At 38.2% G+C, this 18,059-nt stretch overlaps 1 protein-coding gene across 1 annotated transcript in view; it reads left to right on the forward strand.

Moving 5' to 3' along the window:
• The first annotated feature begins 5,104 nt into the window (after positions 1–5,104).
• LOC124711386 (protein son of sevenless) overlaps positions 5,105–18,059 on the forward strand; it is a 252,363-nt gene continuing 239,408 nt past the window's right edge. The window contains exons 1-4 of the mRNA XM_047241436.1: positions 5,105–5,481; positions 5,702–5,959; positions 6,202–6,285; positions 6,384–6,464. Of these exons, the coding sequence (XP_047097392.1) occupies positions 5,380–5,481; positions 5,702–5,959; positions 6,202–6,285; positions 6,384–6,464 (525 nt within the window). The 5' untranslated portion in view covers positions 5,105–5,379. The remainder of the gene's footprint in view (positions 5,482–5,701; positions 5,960–6,201; positions 6,286–6,383; positions 6,465–18,059) is intronic.

Here is an 18,059-nt window from a genome sequence, read left to right on the forward strand (position 1 = left end):
TTTGAAGTGTACATTAAAAAATACTCATATCTAATTCGCAAAGTTCAAATGGTTCAAATGGCTCTGAGCACTATGGGACTTAACATCTGTGGTCATCAGTCCCATAGAACTTAGAACTACTTAAACCTAACTAACCTAAGGACATCACACACATCCATGCCTGAGGCAGGATTCGAACCTGCGACCGTAGCAGTCGTGCGGTTCCGTACTGAGCGCTTAGAACCGCTAGACCACCGCGGCCGGCAATTCGCAAAGTACATTGAACCAAACGTGTAATATTGTATGTGTGTGTGTGTGTGTGTGTGTGTGTGTGTGTGTGTGTGTGTGTGGTCTATTTTGGAAGAAGGCCTTCTGGCTGAAAGCTTATGTGTTTAGCAGTCTCTTGTTATGCCTGTCTGTGACTCAAGATCTCCACGTGTGTGATCTCACAGAAAAAACAAAGACATTACATAAACTAGATGGCAAATATTTTGTTTTGGAAAAAGTTTCACATCTCTGGCTAGCAGAGGCGCTGACTTGAAAATTTTTTTTGGGGGGGGGGCAAGAATCATTTTATTAGGTACTACATTTGACAGATAACTTTGCATTTCCATCTACATGTTCGACACTCCAAACCAGTCCTATTTGCAGATGACACAAGTGTATTGATTGAAGGTGGAAATAGAAAGGCTCTTAGGCTGCATGCTGAAGTCACAAATGAAAAGATTTCAGAGTGGTTTGTGAGGAATAAGCTACTGATTAACCCTTAAGAAAAAGAAAAAAATCCGCCACTATACAATTCCACACTCAGCAAAATTAAAGATCCATTAACACCAAATATTTCTTTCGAAAACCGAAAAATTAAGTGTCACTGAAAGAAAATTGCTTTGTTTACTTACAAGACAATCTGAAATGGAATTCCCACATCACATTCTTAAATTCTAAGCTATCTAAAATGACCTATGCAATGAGAATTATATGGAAAAACACAAGTGCTGAAGGAGAGAGGTGTATTTTGCACGCATACTTTCCCTTTTGAGTTATTACATCATATTCTTGGGAAATTCCCCTCACAGCATAACAACTTTCAAGAAACAAAAAAAGACTGTGAGGATAATAAAAAATGAAAACAGCTGAAAATCATGCAAACTACGATTGGCTGGCGACTAGCCCCTACCCCTCGACTCGCTGAAACGTCAATCACAATGTCATTTCAGTCGGAGTATAGGTCAGTAGTGGTAAAAAACAAATACATAAATAAAGTTGAAGAAACATACTTTAATTGTTGATGGCAAATGTACTCCTCCTCAGATCATTCCTGCATATGAACTCGTCACATATGGTAACAAGGTCGAGTTTCATCGATTCATCTCTATGGGCGTTGAGAAGGGCGATGGCATTAAGACGATCCTGCCTCATTATAGAACGAAGATACGTTTTCACCCTCCACAGACAAGAAAACGATCACTCAGCGGTGCAGGACTGCAATCGTCAGCACTACACGTATGAATTTCACTAGTTCAGGCAGTAGGTCAAACAGGTGGTTTTCCTGTTTTAGTATTTCACTATGTCATCCAACGAACTAATATTCGCAGAATCACTACTTTGGATAATCTCATGAAACATGCTTCGGTGGAGAAGCAAGCGTTCTTTGTCTATATCTGATTTGTAGAAAGATAAAATATCGAATGAATGTTTGTTATCACCAAGAAGAAATTGTTCAATTTGATTTAAAAACATGATTGATTGAGTTTTGAACTGTGATTCCAAGAAGCTGATGGATGTATTCATTGTTTCATAATACAATCTTCTATATTTGTCACATACTTCAGTGGATGTTTTTACAGATGAATTGATGGAATGGAGTCATCGTATTTCTTAGGGACTTTTCTTCTACACGGTAATTTTGGGGAATCAACATCCATATCATGACATTTTGAAGTTACTTCGCCCCAGAATGATTCAAAACTGTTTCTTATAAATTTAATAGAAGTTACAAGAGTGGAAATAATCTCATTGGCCTCTTCTAAGTGTAGGGATTTCCTCTGTAGTGCTATGTTTACGGTATCAGTGTGACCAAACAGCTTTACCAAAAGTGATAACATGAAAAAGAAATCATATGTCTGCATATTAATCAAAAAGCCGTTTGCTTTGGCCCCAGTGTCTGATTGTCATTTCTTGAAACATTTAAAAAAAATTCCTGAAGTTCTGTATAGTTGGACAAAACTAAAGACATTGCCAAGTACCTTATGGCCCACCTTGTAGTGCAGAGTGGTTTCAAATTTTCTGCCTTCAGGTGAGCAAAAAGATCATATCTTTTAGGTGAATCTCTCACAAAATGTATTAAGTCCTTCATAATATTCAGTGCATTTCGACATTCTGGAACTGCTTTCACAGAGTCTTGTAATGTTAGATTTAAACAGTGTGCAAGGCAGTGCACAAACATAGCTCTCCCTCCATTTCCATAAACTTTGCCTGGACACCATTATATAATCCGGCCATTTTAGCTGAACTGTCAGAGCATTGGCCCCTACAATTCGATGTAGGCAAATCAAATCGTCTTAAAATGTCGATAATAATATCAAACAGAGTCTTAGCTGTGGTACTTTGTATTGAGTGTAGCCCTAAAAAATATTTTTCCATCTCTAGCGCAGCATCAACTAATGTTATACAGATACTAAATTGCTCTTTGGTGGCTATGTCTGTTGTTTTGTCCGCTATTATTGCAAAATACTCTGCACTCTTGATATCCTCCAATAATTTTCTAAGAAGTGTATAACTTAAAATGGCCAAAATTTCGTTTTGCACATCATGGGATGTCCATTTGTAAGTTTCGTGCTGTAGCCATATTAAAAGTAGCTGGTTATCTTCACATCGAGGGCGTAATAAATTGTCAAAGTTACTTGTTTTATCAGTATGCCCACGTACTGCAAGCCCCTGCACTGCTAAATAACGGAAGGAAGATCTCCCATCTGCAGACCTGCTTCATTGTAACTATGTAAGAGCCAAACGAATTTAGAGAAAGCTAGTGGGGGAGGCAAAAAAGAGATACAATGATAGGTTCATTAAAGAGGCTCACAATCCATGCAAACAGCTTGGAATCTGGTAAACGAGTGCAGAAAAAAAGCCCACCTCAGCCTTAAATTTCGTTAGCCCTGACACCTTCAATCAGTACTTTGTTTGGATAGTTAAAGATACTATTAATGAAATACCTGACTCAGGCTTAGTCCCCACAAGTCACATGAGAAACATAACCAGTAGCACTTTTGAAAACTGGAAGGAAGTGCACCCTAAGGATATCGTAAAAATAGTTAAGTCATACAAGAACTCGATCGAAGATATCTATGGTATGTCTTGCACAATGCTGAAGAAAATTATTCTAGAGCTTGCTCAAACATTATCTATAGCAATTAACGAAGGCTTATCCTCTGGTGTCTTCCCAAAATTTCTTAAACTAGCATGTACAGTACCAATCTACAAAAAAGGTGACCCGTGTGAAGTGTCCAGCTACAGACCAATTTCTATCATTCCTATTATAGCTAACGTTATGGAGTCTGTTATGAAACTCCAGTTACAGAATTATTTTGAAGTAAATAAGCTCTTCCAGGAGACACAGCATGGTTTTCGTAAGGGAAAGTCAACGTTTACGGCAGCACTGTACTTAACCAGAAAAATAAGGCAAGGATTCAAAGACAGAGAAAGTGTGGCACTAACACTCTGTGATCTTAGCAAGGCATTTAACTGCATTTCCCGCAAGATACTGCACAGTAAATTGAAATGTTACGGTGTCGGAGGTGTTGTTCTGGCAACTTTTCAGTCTTAACTGGAAAACCGGACATAAGTGGTATCAATTCATGGAGCAACATCACAAGAACAAAAGCTGGAATATGGAATACCCGAAGGGTCCATCATAAGGCCTTTCCTGTTTCTTATTTATGCCAATGATATGGGTTATAACAACAATATGTTACAGTTTGCTGATGACACCACCCTTTTTGCCAAAGGAATAACTGCTGCAGAAGCACTCCAAGAAACATATGTACTCTTCCAAAACATTAAAGAATGGTTCATCAAAAATAAAATGAAAATGAATGAAGGAAAAACAAAACATCTGATATGCATCCTTAACAACATCGGATGCCATGATAGTATGGAGGCTGTCAAACTGTTGGGCGTCATGATCGACATGAAACTAACAATGAACGGACACACAGTGTACGTGTGCTTCAAGCTCTCCCGTGTATTATACCTTCTGAGGATGTTAAAATGAGTATTGAGAGACCAATATCTCATAACAGTATATTATGCCCTATTCCATAGCCACATCAATTATGGCCTACTGTTATGGGGACGATCTGCAGGTTGTAAGGATGTGCTAATTCTACAGAAAAAAGCTGTCAGAATAATCACATGAAGCAAAAGACAGGAGCACTGCAGGCCTATATTCAAGCAGTTAGGAATTATGGCAGTCTTCAGGCAGTATGTGTTTTTATGTCTCATCAGCGTGAAAGAAAACCAAGGAGTCTTCAGCATGAGGTAAGATATACACAATCACAATACCCGTAACAAGAGGAGCATCGAAATACCCAGGTATCGACTGACGGGAACGCAAGACAGCTTTCCAGTGGTTGCCCTAAGGATGTTCAACTCACTGCCTCAAGAAGTGCAATCCCTGCCGCTAGGAACATTCAGAAGGAGAGTAGCACAGGACCTTAAAGAACGCCCATTGTACTCCGTTGGTGAATTCTTTAATAGTGACCAAAGTGAATAGACAAACAAATATTGTTTCTATTAAGTATAAATGTCTTAATTTTGTGAATATTTTTTTAAGTGTATATATGTAATTAATCTTGACGCAGTCTGTCCAGTCATGACTGGTAAACGACACAGATCTAGTAATAAAGTAATAATGAATTTTATTGGTATCATATCATATTATCGATCTTTGGAACAATAAAGTTAAATTTTTGAAAGAAATTATTATGTTTTTCTTCCTGTGTCTATTTACAGGCCGTAAACTGTTAAATTGACAAATAATCTCTTGAAAAATAAATAAATAAATCTCAAGTTTTCGACCTCTCGATACGCGTTACGAATCGATACGTAGCAAATTGCATATGGCATGCGTTGGTATTGTGGTAGACGTCTGATGGAAAATGTAATGAAATATGGATCTCTCAGGGGATTTGTGGCACTTAAATAAAGCAAGAAATATTCCTTGCAGTGCTTGTGTAACGTGATTCACATCTAAATGGCGTGCAAGAAAATATCCCTAATGAAATTCAAGGACGGTGTTATTTCAATGTCAATCTCATCTGTTTCATTTTCGTCATCAGTAAACATGGCGGATAGAAGCCAGTTTTATTCCATCTGAACGAATGTGATTAGTTGTTACCTGAAATGTTTTCGGCGCCCTCAACATCAGAGACGCACAGCTATGATTTCGAGAAAGAAGAAAATGCCGCAAAATGGAAAGGAGTTTTTGTCAATTCACTGCGCAAGGTATTACTTAATTAAGAGACTACATTTGGTGTTGTGTGTAAAGGAAATATATTTTGTTTCCGAAAAAATAGTGGGATTATATTTTTTGGGTAAATTGTCACGTACTTATCGTGTGTGTATCCCTAGACCAGTGTTTTAATCTGCGACTCTTGTGTAATCAGGTGACATCCATGTAATGTTTTGATTCTTTAAGCGAAAAAGTTCTATGCCCATACCTTAGGTGCTGGAGCAGGTGCATCATTCACTTACGGCGCGTGACGACGCCCTCGACTACGTCGAAAGTCTCATCTTACGATTGTTGGGAATGTTGTGCGCACGCCCCTCCCCCCATACAGTGCAGGATGTGGAGGATAGGGTACGGCGCACCTTCCCAACACCCATTGACAAATGGGCACTGGCCGACGCGAAAGAAGCGTTGGAGCGTGGGAAGAAAAAATGTGTGTTGCCCGTTGACAAGATACATCACATGCTTCAGAAGGTAGGAATGTTGTTTATGTTTATGAACTTTCCCAGGCAAATTGTTGGGTGTTTCCATCTTACATTCCTATATCACGATAGATTAATTTCCTGCTTCAATATCATAGTTGACCTACATGTTGGAATAACAATAATAATAATGATGATGATGATGATGATGATAACCACACAGACAGACAGAGAGAGAGATTACAGATGTAATGAAATGTACTGTATTAATTTATCTTTATTTTTGTCACACAGGAAGTTCTACAGTACAAAATTGATTCTCAGGTCTCTCTGTATCTAGCAGCAGTTCTTGAATACATCTCAGCTGATATTTTAAAGGTTGGTTGGCAACTTCATGATTTAGAAGTAGATAGAGACTGGATAGTATATTGTAAGGTATCTCCTCTTATAGATCTTTTTTTTTTCTTCTTTTTCAGTTGGCTGGGAATTATGTCAAAAATATTCATCATGTTGAAATTTCATGCCAGGATATTAGAGTTGCAATGTGTGCTGACAAGGTATGGATTCAGCAATAGCAAATTCGCCCAATACTTTAGTTTTGTGCAGTTAAAATGTGTTGTTATGTGTCTTTGTGGAGAGATTGGAGCTCAGTCTACTTGTAGCTATGTTGTGCACTGTTTGTGAGATATTAACATTAACAACAAGATGATAGGTATCCCTTTTTATTCTCTTAATGAATATTTTGATCTGTACATGCCAATAATTTTTAGTTCAAGTAATCAAATAAATTTAATTACTGGTCATAGAATGTAACTTTGTGATTGAAATATTTGAGACAGCCAAACCTGCCCATCACTTTCTTCTTGACCATGTAAGTTAACATTACATAATAGTGGCGCACTGAAGAAAAACTCTACCTGTGCTTTGATAGATTCGAAATTCGTTTCTGTCAAGAACCACCATGGCTAATAGTTTTTTTTTAGTCACTTGTAAGTTTGTCTTAAAGGTCTCAACACATAAGACAATATTGAAAGCTGTTGTTAAATGCAGTCAAAAAGTCTGTATTGTTGGTTACGTGAAAGGTACTGACTGCTAACTATGAAATGTTCCTGAAATATGAGTTACAGTAAACCACACTGCAGGTTGTTAGTGCTGACACAATGTTGTTCTTGTTAAATCATTTTGTATATGACTCCTCCAGAATGCAAAAACTGTAGAGTGTCCAATTTAATCTGGGAAAGATCTATGCATCTCAGTTGGGTAGCTGGAGCCAACCTAAAATTTCTTTATGATATAGGTATATATTGTATATTGAGGTCACTGGTGTACTAATTAATGAGAAACTGCTTCTTCTAAGCCAGTGCAGACTTCTATAATTCAAATCAATGGTCACTGGGATATTCTGTTAGTCATTTCAGTCAGGCTAAAAAAAAATGTCGGAGCCAAGTTTATAAACATTTCTTGAATATTCTGTGGAAGTGAATATAAGAGCTAAATTTATAAGAAAATTGCCTCGATTCTGATTTAGTGTCTTGAACTTGTTCAGGTGACTCTCAGGATGAGTTCTTTGAAAAGGGATTAGCCTTTCAGCCTAGTTTAGTTGTATGACTAAACTAATGACAGTATCCAGTGAGCTAGGAAATGGGTACAATTAAACCTATGTAGACAAAAAAGAAGAGAGACACTAAGACTTAGGATAGATGTTTTGGAATATAGGCCCAAGATAGTGATGTTGACTTACATGATTCTACCAGTGTCTTTAAAAGACCTTTAATATAATGTAGATAGAGCTGATTCTTTTTTTTTAATTTGAAAGATTTCTGCTTTTCAGTTGGTAGAAAATGTTAGCTTACTGTGTGTCCTTCATGAAGATTGCTCTAACATTAGTTTTTTACTGTTAACTGAGTTGTAGATGAAAAGTATAGACAGTGGTAGTTATTTTCTGAAAGCTTGTCACATGTTTACATTTAGTGAAGATTTATAATTAAGTTTAAGTGACGGAAATACAGTAATGATTACTTTCTCACCAATTTGATTGAAATGTAAAATTGCCATATTTACAATTCAATACTGATACCAGTGCCACTGCGATTTGGGACTCTTGTAAGCAAATACTACAAACTTTGTAGTTAACTTATTTCTCAAGAAATAATTGCTTTAAATGTTTTGTTTAGTAATTAAGAACAAAAAATGGTGCAAGAAAAAGTTGTTGGTTTCACTTAACGTGTATGACGGATTTTCACAGTGAACATCTAATTGTGGTTGGAATAGACACAGTGTTTATCATCTTCCAAGTTTACTGTTCTTATGAATTACTAAAAGTAATGTATATTCATATTGTTCTCCTTTACTCCTTTGAATAATATGTGTGCTCTTCAGTTTCACATTATTTGCTGGTGCCAGTCTGTCCCAACTCATGCCATTTAGAGGAACCACTTCAGAAACTTTTATATTTAGTGAATATGTCTCCCCATTGCCTAAGTACCAGTGTTATCCCATTTTCCAAATTGGGTACATCAGATCCTTTGTGACAGAAATAAGCATAATGTGTGCAGATAATGGGTCTTCTATAAATTGTGCTTTAGTGCATGTCTTTAGCAGTCGTGTGTGAATAAATGAGAAATCTAGAACACTGGCAGTGCCTTTTCAATATGTATCTTGTGAAGCAATATCAGCAGCACGTACCATGAGCAGATAACGAGGGATTTCAGCAACAGCTGGCAGCAAGCATCAGGCAGACACCATATTTTGCACCAGTGAGTTGAACTAATTATATCCTCCCCTGATACTAATATTATTACTTCGTGTGCAATATTTACAAAACAATGATCACATTCCAAGGATATGGAACATGTCATAGCAATAAATAGTACAACTGGGGCATGTGATTTACAGCCAGAATTGTGATACAAAGTAATGTGCAATGTATGAACCTCTTGATCACTGCCTATAAGTGCATGAGAGTTGCTTATCATTACGTGACATTCACGTACCCACAATTAAATGATCACCTTCTGTCAAAACAGTAAAGAGAAATACCAAAACTCTGTGGCAGCTGCGTCATATGGCACACCTTCACTATTGAGTGTAACCACAGATAATCGGCGAGGAATAATTCAGACCTTTCTTGAAACTTATTTTACTTGTACGAAAAACGTGAAATTTTAAGTTTAGTGTGGGAATTTGGGACTGTAAATTCAGTGTTGAGGAGGAGAAAAACCTGAAACACCTGTTGGCTTATAGTGTATTAGATATTGAAACAAGTCTTCATTTTACATTATGTTAATGAATATGGTAGTTAATGGTACATTTTGTTTATGTGTAATTTGTAATTGCATATTTAAACACTGGCACTCTTCACCATTACTAATTTTCTACTTTGGAACTAAAATTGACATGGATTAATGTCAGCTAATTGGATTTGTTTGTGTGTCTAGGTTGACTGATATGTCAGTGAAAATAATCAATGTTTGAAAATATAATATAATTGGTTCGATAAAAGTATCTACTCACTAGGTATCTGCAGGAGAAAATGTACACAAATAATATTAAAATGCGCTAGCTTTTGGAGCCAGTAGCTCCTTCTTCTGGCAGAATGGTTGAAGGGGAAGGAAGAGGGGTAAAGCAAAAGGATTGGTGAGGTTTAGGAAATGGGGAGAGTTCGGAAAAGTAACCCTTAATCCTGGGTAAGGGGAGACTGCTGGGATTGTGTTGGATGAGATTTCAAAACCTGAGATGTTGAAACTGGGTAACAACCAAGACAGAGATTACTGAAAGAACGCCATGCAAAAGTCAATAAGAGCTGAAAGCTAAGTGTGTTACACATGGTATCCAGGTAGTGATTGTGTTGGGGAGGGTAATAAAATAAAAGGGGAATGAAGAAAAGGAATAATTACTGAAAACAAATGCTGAGACCACAGAAATTAAAACAAATGCTGAGACCACAAAAATTAATGTAAATTAAGGCCACGCGGGTGGTGAGGACCAACCGCATGTTGTAACACCAGTGCCCATCAGTGGAGTTTGGAGAAACTGCTGTCGGGAGGGGAATCTGGATGGCTCTGGGGATGAAACAAGCACAGGGGTCATAATTGTTGTATTGATCTTCCCTCGATTTCGCTTACCATACGTCTGGGATAAGCCTGGACATTCCTAGTTTTTTAAAGCTGTACACAGTTAGAGAATTTTATTAAGGGAAAGCATTTTTTTTTTATTTTTTTATTTAGACCTACATGTTCAAAACTTCGCATTTTTTACAAAGCCAACTACTAACTGCAAAGCCAGGCAAGAATTCACCTCAAAAAGCTGTCTTATCCTTTTTATCACTTCAACTGTGGTGTTTCCATCCCTGCCCCACTCCAGTTCCCGAAACGGTCGAATCAGCCACCACTCCTCTCCTACAAAATGAAATTGGCCAACCCTCTTAAAATCCCACAGCCTTCACCACTGTCTCCCAGAGCAGTGGCAACTCACAATCACAAGAACCAGTTACAACATTACAGTGCTCTCAACCTCTCACATAGGGACCAGTGCCCTATTGAATTATCTGTATTATCCAACCGCCTCACTTTCAGCTCTGAGACAGCATTTCACCATACTACTTTTGTTAATGACTTACTTTCCTTCACACATAATGTCAACTGGAAGTATCACTTTGCAACCCAATCTCAAAACCTTCTCAACACTGAACATGGCATTGAACCATGCCTTCAACAATTCTGACAACAATCCCAATTTGATCCACCACCACTACATCAGTCATCCCTAAAAAAATCTAACATCCAGCATTGCTTTACCTCCCTTTCTCAGGTTCCTACATGATTCTAACCCGTTGTCTACAGAATTCCAAGCTCTCCATTACCTAAATACCGATGACACCGTCATCCTCCCTGCATTCAAGCAATCTACCACCTTGGTACTTGGTCAGCAAGACTATGTAGGCTAGGATCTATGCCAGTTGTCTGACAAGTCTGCATACAGCATCTGCAATCAAGATCCAGTCCCAGTGAAACGAACCGACATACAGTCCTCCCTAAATGCATCGGGCCCCTCTCAGGGACCAACACCTCAATCAACAGAACTTCTTAATCCATCCAAAAAACATATTCCCACCTTTGATCTTCTTCTTAGGAACCACAAATCCAATCACCCTGGCTTTCCCATAGTTGCTGGCTTCAAGGCACCAAATAAATGAACTTATATCTGCCTTAGCTGCTTAGTGCGTGCAAATACTCCACTCCTATATTTAAGACACCACCCATTTCCTAGTTCATCTGAAATCTGTCCCCGTTTCACTCTCACCGTATGTTTTGATTGTCACCAGTGGTGCCACCTCCCTCTATATAAAAATCCCCCCTGTACCTCAACCAACATTGACCTGCTTCTGAACCTATGATATCCTTCCTGCTCATATTCAACTTTATACTTATGAACGACTCCTTATCTTTGAGAGTCACACAAACAAACAGATCAGGAATATGGCCTTGGGAAGCAGGATGGCTCCCTCTTATGACAACCTTTTTATGAGTCGCTCAGAGGAGGGATTTCTAGGATCCATAACTTTTCAGCCCCAGGTTTGGTTTAGACACAGTGATATCTTTCCCATGTGGACTCGTAGTAAGGCTGATCTGTTAAAATTCTTGGAATCTCTAAATACGGTTTCCCAGTTAAATTTCGTATGATCCTATTCTGAATTCCATGACACTTTCCTTGACGTTGATGTCATCGTCCCTGAGAGTCAGCTACATGCTTCTGTTCGCATTAAACCTACTAACAACCAACAGTACGTACATTTTCACAGTTGCCGTCCTTCCCACATGAAATTTTCCCTCCCATACAGCCTTGGCATTCAAGCCAAATTTATTTGTTCAGAGGCAGACTTTTTATAGCAATATTTCCCCATCACCACCTCAGCTTTTGCTGGACATACGTATCCCACCAGCCTAGTTCAAAAACAGATTTCCTGGACCATCACATCCAATCCTGGTATTGCTAATCCATTCAAAAAATAACAATTTTCAAGTACATGTCTTATAACTTAATACTATTGTGGTCTTGAATGTATTAATGAGCTACTTCAACAAGTATAAGGCTTCCTAAAATCATGCCCTGAAATGAAGTCCATTCTGTCTGACACTTTGTATGCTACCTTTAGGATAGCTATTCTCTGCCCTTCCAATCTCCACAATATTCTGGTCAGATTCTATGCTCCTTTTGCATCCTTTTCTCTACCCTCTGGATCCTACTCCCATGACCTTCCCTGCTGTAAAACTTAGGCAGTGTGCCCTCCTGCCACCACTTACAACAGCCCTGTAACTGGCACAACATATACTATTAAAGATAGACGTATTGTATTTTTTTGGGTCCAACCCAAGACATGCCTTTGAAGTTACTTAAAAGCCTTAACAGTATACTGAAATATTAAACTTTACATAATTTGTTTACAATATGGGCTGAACAACCAATTCTTAAAATAGTTCTATCAAAATAACAATAATCACTTTAAACTTTGTTAAACACATTTTCATTCCCCTTTCTCCACAAACCAAAATTAGTGTTATCAGCTGTATAACAAACAAATTTTTCATCAAGTTTGTATTTTTTTACACACTTCAAAAGCTATTGAGTTAAAATTTGAGCAATTTACCTGAAGCTTCATTGAAATTCAAAAGGTTAACTTTAATTGCCTCCTGCACACTGAAACATCTAACAACAATGGGACCAAGTTTTACTTTGCATTTGTTTGAGCAACCATTGTTACTGTTACATACTTTGTTTTTCAAAGCATGCAATACATTATCAAATATAAATGGTGAAGTAATATTAAACAGGTGTGGCTGACTGGTTCTAGGCGCTTCAGTCTGGAACTGCGTGACTGCTACGGTCGCAGGTTCGAATCCTGCATCGGGCATGGATGTGTGTGATGTCCTTAGGTTAGTTAGGTTTAAGTAGTCTAAGTTCTAGGGGGCAATGACCTCAGATGTTAAGTCCCGTAGTGCTCGGAGCCATTTGAACCATTTAACATTTACAACTACTGCCTAAGTCTTGGTTCTAACAGTTGAAATTTTTGGCTCATATACCTTTGTAACTAGCAGTGTGCAGTGTGGTATGAAAACATTTTCTTTAGATGCCCTCTCCAGATCACAGTTCCCATCTTTGTCTTTAAAAAAATCTCTTATGTTTGATGAAGCAGTCACATTAACAGTACTCCTATGTTTAGCTAAGGAGACAAAAAAATGAATGAAGAGAAAATGATGAAAAATGTACATTTAGATGAGTTGCATCACACACGAAAACAACAAATACATTGCTCCTGCTTTGGTGACAAATGTCTAACAGTGAGTGAAAAGTTGTAGCAGAACCGCTAGGCATGTTTCCCCAGAGAGAACGTAAGAGAGTGGTGGTGGTTGATGTGACTATTTAGGGAGCTGGAGTGGGGCAGGAATGGAAACACCACAGTTGAAATGGTAAAGATGGTAAGACAGCTTTTTGAGGTGAATTCTGGCCTGGTATTGCAGTTTGTAGTTGGCTTTGTGAATATCACCACCTAAGGAAACATGAGGTGCAGAGAGCTGTAGTAAGTTAAAGGGGGAGTGGAGATTGCTGGACAATGTATATAGGCACAGATATCTGCGTAAGTGCAGGAGATTGCTCACAGTGTTTGAAACCGTAGAAGGGGCTAGTGAAGAGTGGGATTACATCCAGAAATTGGGACTTTCAAATTTGTAACTGGCACAACTGGGTGTAACTCCCAGGAACAAGCAGGTTGGAGAGAGAGAAGGAGGCAGACTGACTAGCAGGCAGGCTTTTGTTAATATTCGACAGGATGACACAAGCAATATATAAAAAAGTGAGAGAAATAAAACTCAGTCCTTTAATGGTTTGGATCACAGGGTTACATGGAAAGTGATGCAGTTATTAACAGAAGTTCTGAAGCTTGCCAAACCTTTTGTCCAGTGTTTAATGTATGTTATGATATTGTTTCATTCCCAAACATGCTCCATATACCATTTTGATGCATTCGAGAGGCGAAGCTCTTCATCAAACTAATGTCACTACCTAGACATTCTTTATAGTGCATCAGATTTTCTGAGTTTACCTTCAGGCATCATAGTTGTTAATCCTGCATCTTCCTTGACCTAAGTCCACATAGACAAATATTTAACCCCTTAATACCTGAACAAATTTCTTCATGGAAGAAAAAGATTAAATATTATGTCACTATAGAAGCACCTGAAACACTCAGATGACAGCACATGTCAGAAGCATTAGTAGCTCCATTTAGAATCTGCACCTACCGGCACCGGTACTCAAAAACGATTACCCTTTCACATACTAGTCTTGTTGTTATGATGCGAATTTGAGACATCCGGCATTAAGGGGTTAAACAAATTTATTGAAAGTTGGAACCATAATGGCCTATGAAGAACCTTAAAAGAGTTTGAACTGAAATTTCCACTCATCACTTGAATTTTCACTTATCCTCCTGACAGGTACAAACTGCCATGGACTGAAACTCAAAAGCTGACTCTTTGGTTTTTGCCTTTTACAGGCAACCATATAAGTATATCTTGTGCTTAAGTGACATTTACATAGAAGACTTCGTCTGTGCTGCTATGAGCCACATCATTAAACTTATGTATGTTGGAGGGGTATTGCTGTATATGATCCTCTGTCAAAGTAAATAATCAAAGGAAAACTTTTTGTATTGTTTCCCAATTGTAAATGACATCTCCCCTTTGTTTTTGTGACATTACTATGCCGACAAATTAGAAAAGTTTGTTAAATAAAAACATGCATGTGCTGGCATTTGATGGAAGAATATGTAGCAACAGTTTCAGTTCAGTATTGAGGGCAAAATCTTTGATTGGTAAATGCACTGCAGTATATGTTGATCTTCATAGCACAACCATCACTATCATGTGATCTGAAGCATTGAAGTTTCTTTTTGGACATGTTTGCAGTTCTCAAGGACAGAATTTTTCCAAAAGAGAAAATTGATGACTGTCATGGTTAAAAAAAATGTTTGAACTGTAATGACAAACTCCTTGAAATAAAATGAATTGAAATTATTGTATGTCAGCTTCAGTCAGACAAATAATTTCATAACCAGTTTCAGCATCCAGAGGAGACACAAAGCTTAAGAGGAAATTGACCCCCTGCCAGTGTCTTGCCTGTGAAATAATTTGCGTAAATCATTTTGACATTATATTGTTGTTGTTGTTTCCATGGCACTGTGTTGAGATTTCTGAGATTTTCTTGGCACAGTTGGTAAATTTTCCCATTTCTAACCCAGTAATGATTCCATGTTTGTGTAAGTATTTCAACTGCTGGGCTAATCATCTTCTACAGATGTATATACATCATACTAGGCACAGAAAGCTGGTTAAAACCTCAGATTGATAGCAGTGAGATTTTTGGGAAAGTTTCAGGTGCACAGTGAAAGGATAGGCTAATGGGAAATGGAGTGTATTTGTTGCAATTGACAAGAAACTCAGATCCGCAGAGATACAAATTGAAGCTGCATGAGAGACTGTTTGGGCAAGACCCAGCACAAAGGATGAGCACAAACTTATAATTGTATCTTTCTATATAATTGGATCCTTCGTAACAGAAATGGAAATTAATGGATGGAGCTGTACCTAAAATAAGGGAAAGGCAACCACTTACCTATAGTGGATGTGTGGAGCACAGAAACACATAACAGGAAATAGCATTCACAGTAGCTTTAGCAGACTAGTCTTTTTGTAGCAATGGTACACACATTCACACAGTGTCTGAATGTGTGTACAATTACTAGAAAAAGAACTAGTGTGATGTGTTTCTGCTCTCAATACATCGATCCGCTGTAGGTGACTGGTTGCCTTTCCCTTATATTACACAGTTGGATCTTTCTGCTGACCACCAGTTTCGCTCCCAGGTGTAACGATGTCATCATTGAAGGAGACTGTAATCATTGAACGATCAGTAGAGGTAGTATGATGAAACATCCTGTGAAACATTTAGGAATTCTCTGAAAAACTTTGTAGAAAAGATAGTTAATAAGGCCAATAATGATGGGAATACATTGAATATAATGGAAACAGATCTGTTCTCTTTGAGGATGCCCATATTGAAGCCGGTATCAGTGACCAGAACAATTACTACCAAAGAACAAAGGGGTGGGGGTGGTGGTGGGGAGAATGATATACAGGGTGGTCAGAAACAGTCTGAAAAGCTTGTAAGGATCTTTCTGGGTATATTGTGCTGAGAAATAATCATTAAGAAAAAAAACTTTGATACTTTGGGCCGCTTCAGAGTTAATTAACATTGAACCTAGCCATCAGGCCATTTTGCATGCAGCTTCCAGTGGCCCACCAGAGATGGTGTTGCCAAATGGTTTGTTTCCTAGAACTGAATGAGAAAAAGAGCTATAACTTTAGGACGAGACGATACTAAGGATCAAACCTGATCCAAAGCCTGAGCAGTCTTGTGCACTATCATCTACATTATGAGAGCAACTGACACTAATTGTATCTGGTGGGTGACTTGAATTCCCAATGGCTAACTTCAATGCTAATTAACTCAGAAATGGCACAGCATATCAAACTTCTTTCCTTAACAAATATTTCTCAGGATGACCTACCCTGCAAAACCTTCACAAGCTTTTCAGACTGTTTCTGACCATGCTGTATATGTTCAACAAACTAGATGAAAAGCAGTAGTGTCACCTTTCAATGAGGAGCTTGACACTTTCAGCACAGGATTGGTGCATGCAGAGGAATTATGGATCAAATTTAAATGAAGAGTTGTCCATGCAGTTGATTGATGTTCACATAGTAAAACAGTTCACGATTATAAGGACACTACATGGTATGTGGTAGCTGAAAAGAAACACACACAACTGCAAACAGCTGTAAAACAAAGCATAGAGGTGTAGATTGAGAGATATTGAATGACATGCATTTGACTGTCGAGAGCGGTGCATGAAGCTTTCGATGACTGCCTTAGCAAAATGTTATTCAAAGATCCCTCCCAAAACATGTTTGTACTGAATTTAATGTCAAGACATTCATGGATGAGACAGGAACTGATGTTGGGTTCCAAAACAAGAGCAGAAATTTGGAACTCCCACACCCCTCCTCCCCATTCAAAAATTCATTTACCAAGGAAAAAGCCGGGAGTATTGCCCCAATTTAATTCTCGCTCTACTGCAGAAATGGGTGAAATAGATATTAGCGCCAGTGGCATTGAGAAATGGCTGTAATTGTTAAAATTGAACCAAGATTCATGGCCGGATGGAATCCCTGTAAGATAGTATACTGAATTTGTGTTGGAGTCACCTCCTCTGTAAACTGTAATGCACAATAGATCTATGAATAAAAATTCATGCTCAGTTTTTGGAAGTAAGAACAGGTCACACCTGTCTATAAGAAGGGCAGCCAAAGCTATCCACAAAACTATTGTCCAATATCCTTGACAGCCGTTTGTTGTAGAATCCGAGAATCTATTTTGAGCTCAAATGTAATGTAGTACCTCAAACAGAATGACCTTATCTGTGCTGATCAGCATGATTCCAGAAACTTTAGTCATGTGAAACCCAGTTCGCATTTCTCTCACATGACTTCCTGAAAGCCATAGATCGAGGTAGTGAGATAGGTGCAGTATTTACTTGACTTCCAAAAAACATTTAACTCTGAACTACACTTATCCTTATTATTGAAAGTACGACTGTGTGGTGTATCAAGCAAAATTTGTTACTGAACTGAGGATTCGTAGACATGAAGGGAAAGTTATCAACAAATAATAGGACTGCAGTTGTGCCTCAGGGAAGTATGTAGGAACCTTAGCTGCCCATGTTGTATTAATAATCTGGCAGACATTAGTAATATTATCCACAGACTTTTTGTGGATCAGTTGTCTTTAATGAAGAAGTGTCTGGCGGGGAGGGGGGGGGGGGGGGGGAAGTGCACAAATATGAGGTCCGATTTTGATAAGATTTCCATGTGGTGCAAAGTTTGGCAACTTTCTTTAAATGCTCACAAGTGGACTACAGAAACAGTAGCATCATATGACTACAGCATCAGTGAGCCATAGTTGGAATCTGTCAATTCATACAAATGTGTTGCTGTTACAGTTTGTTCTTTTGTGTGTTACTTGATTGTTTTTATTTT

Source organism: Schistocerca piceifrons, chromosome 8 (genome assembly GCF_021461385.2).
Source record: "Schistocerca piceifrons isolate TAMUIC-IGC-003096 chromosome 8, iqSchPice1.1, whole genome shotgun sequence".
Taxonomy (NCBI): Eukaryota; Metazoa; Arthropoda; class Insecta; order Orthoptera; family Acrididae; genus Schistocerca; species Schistocerca piceifrons.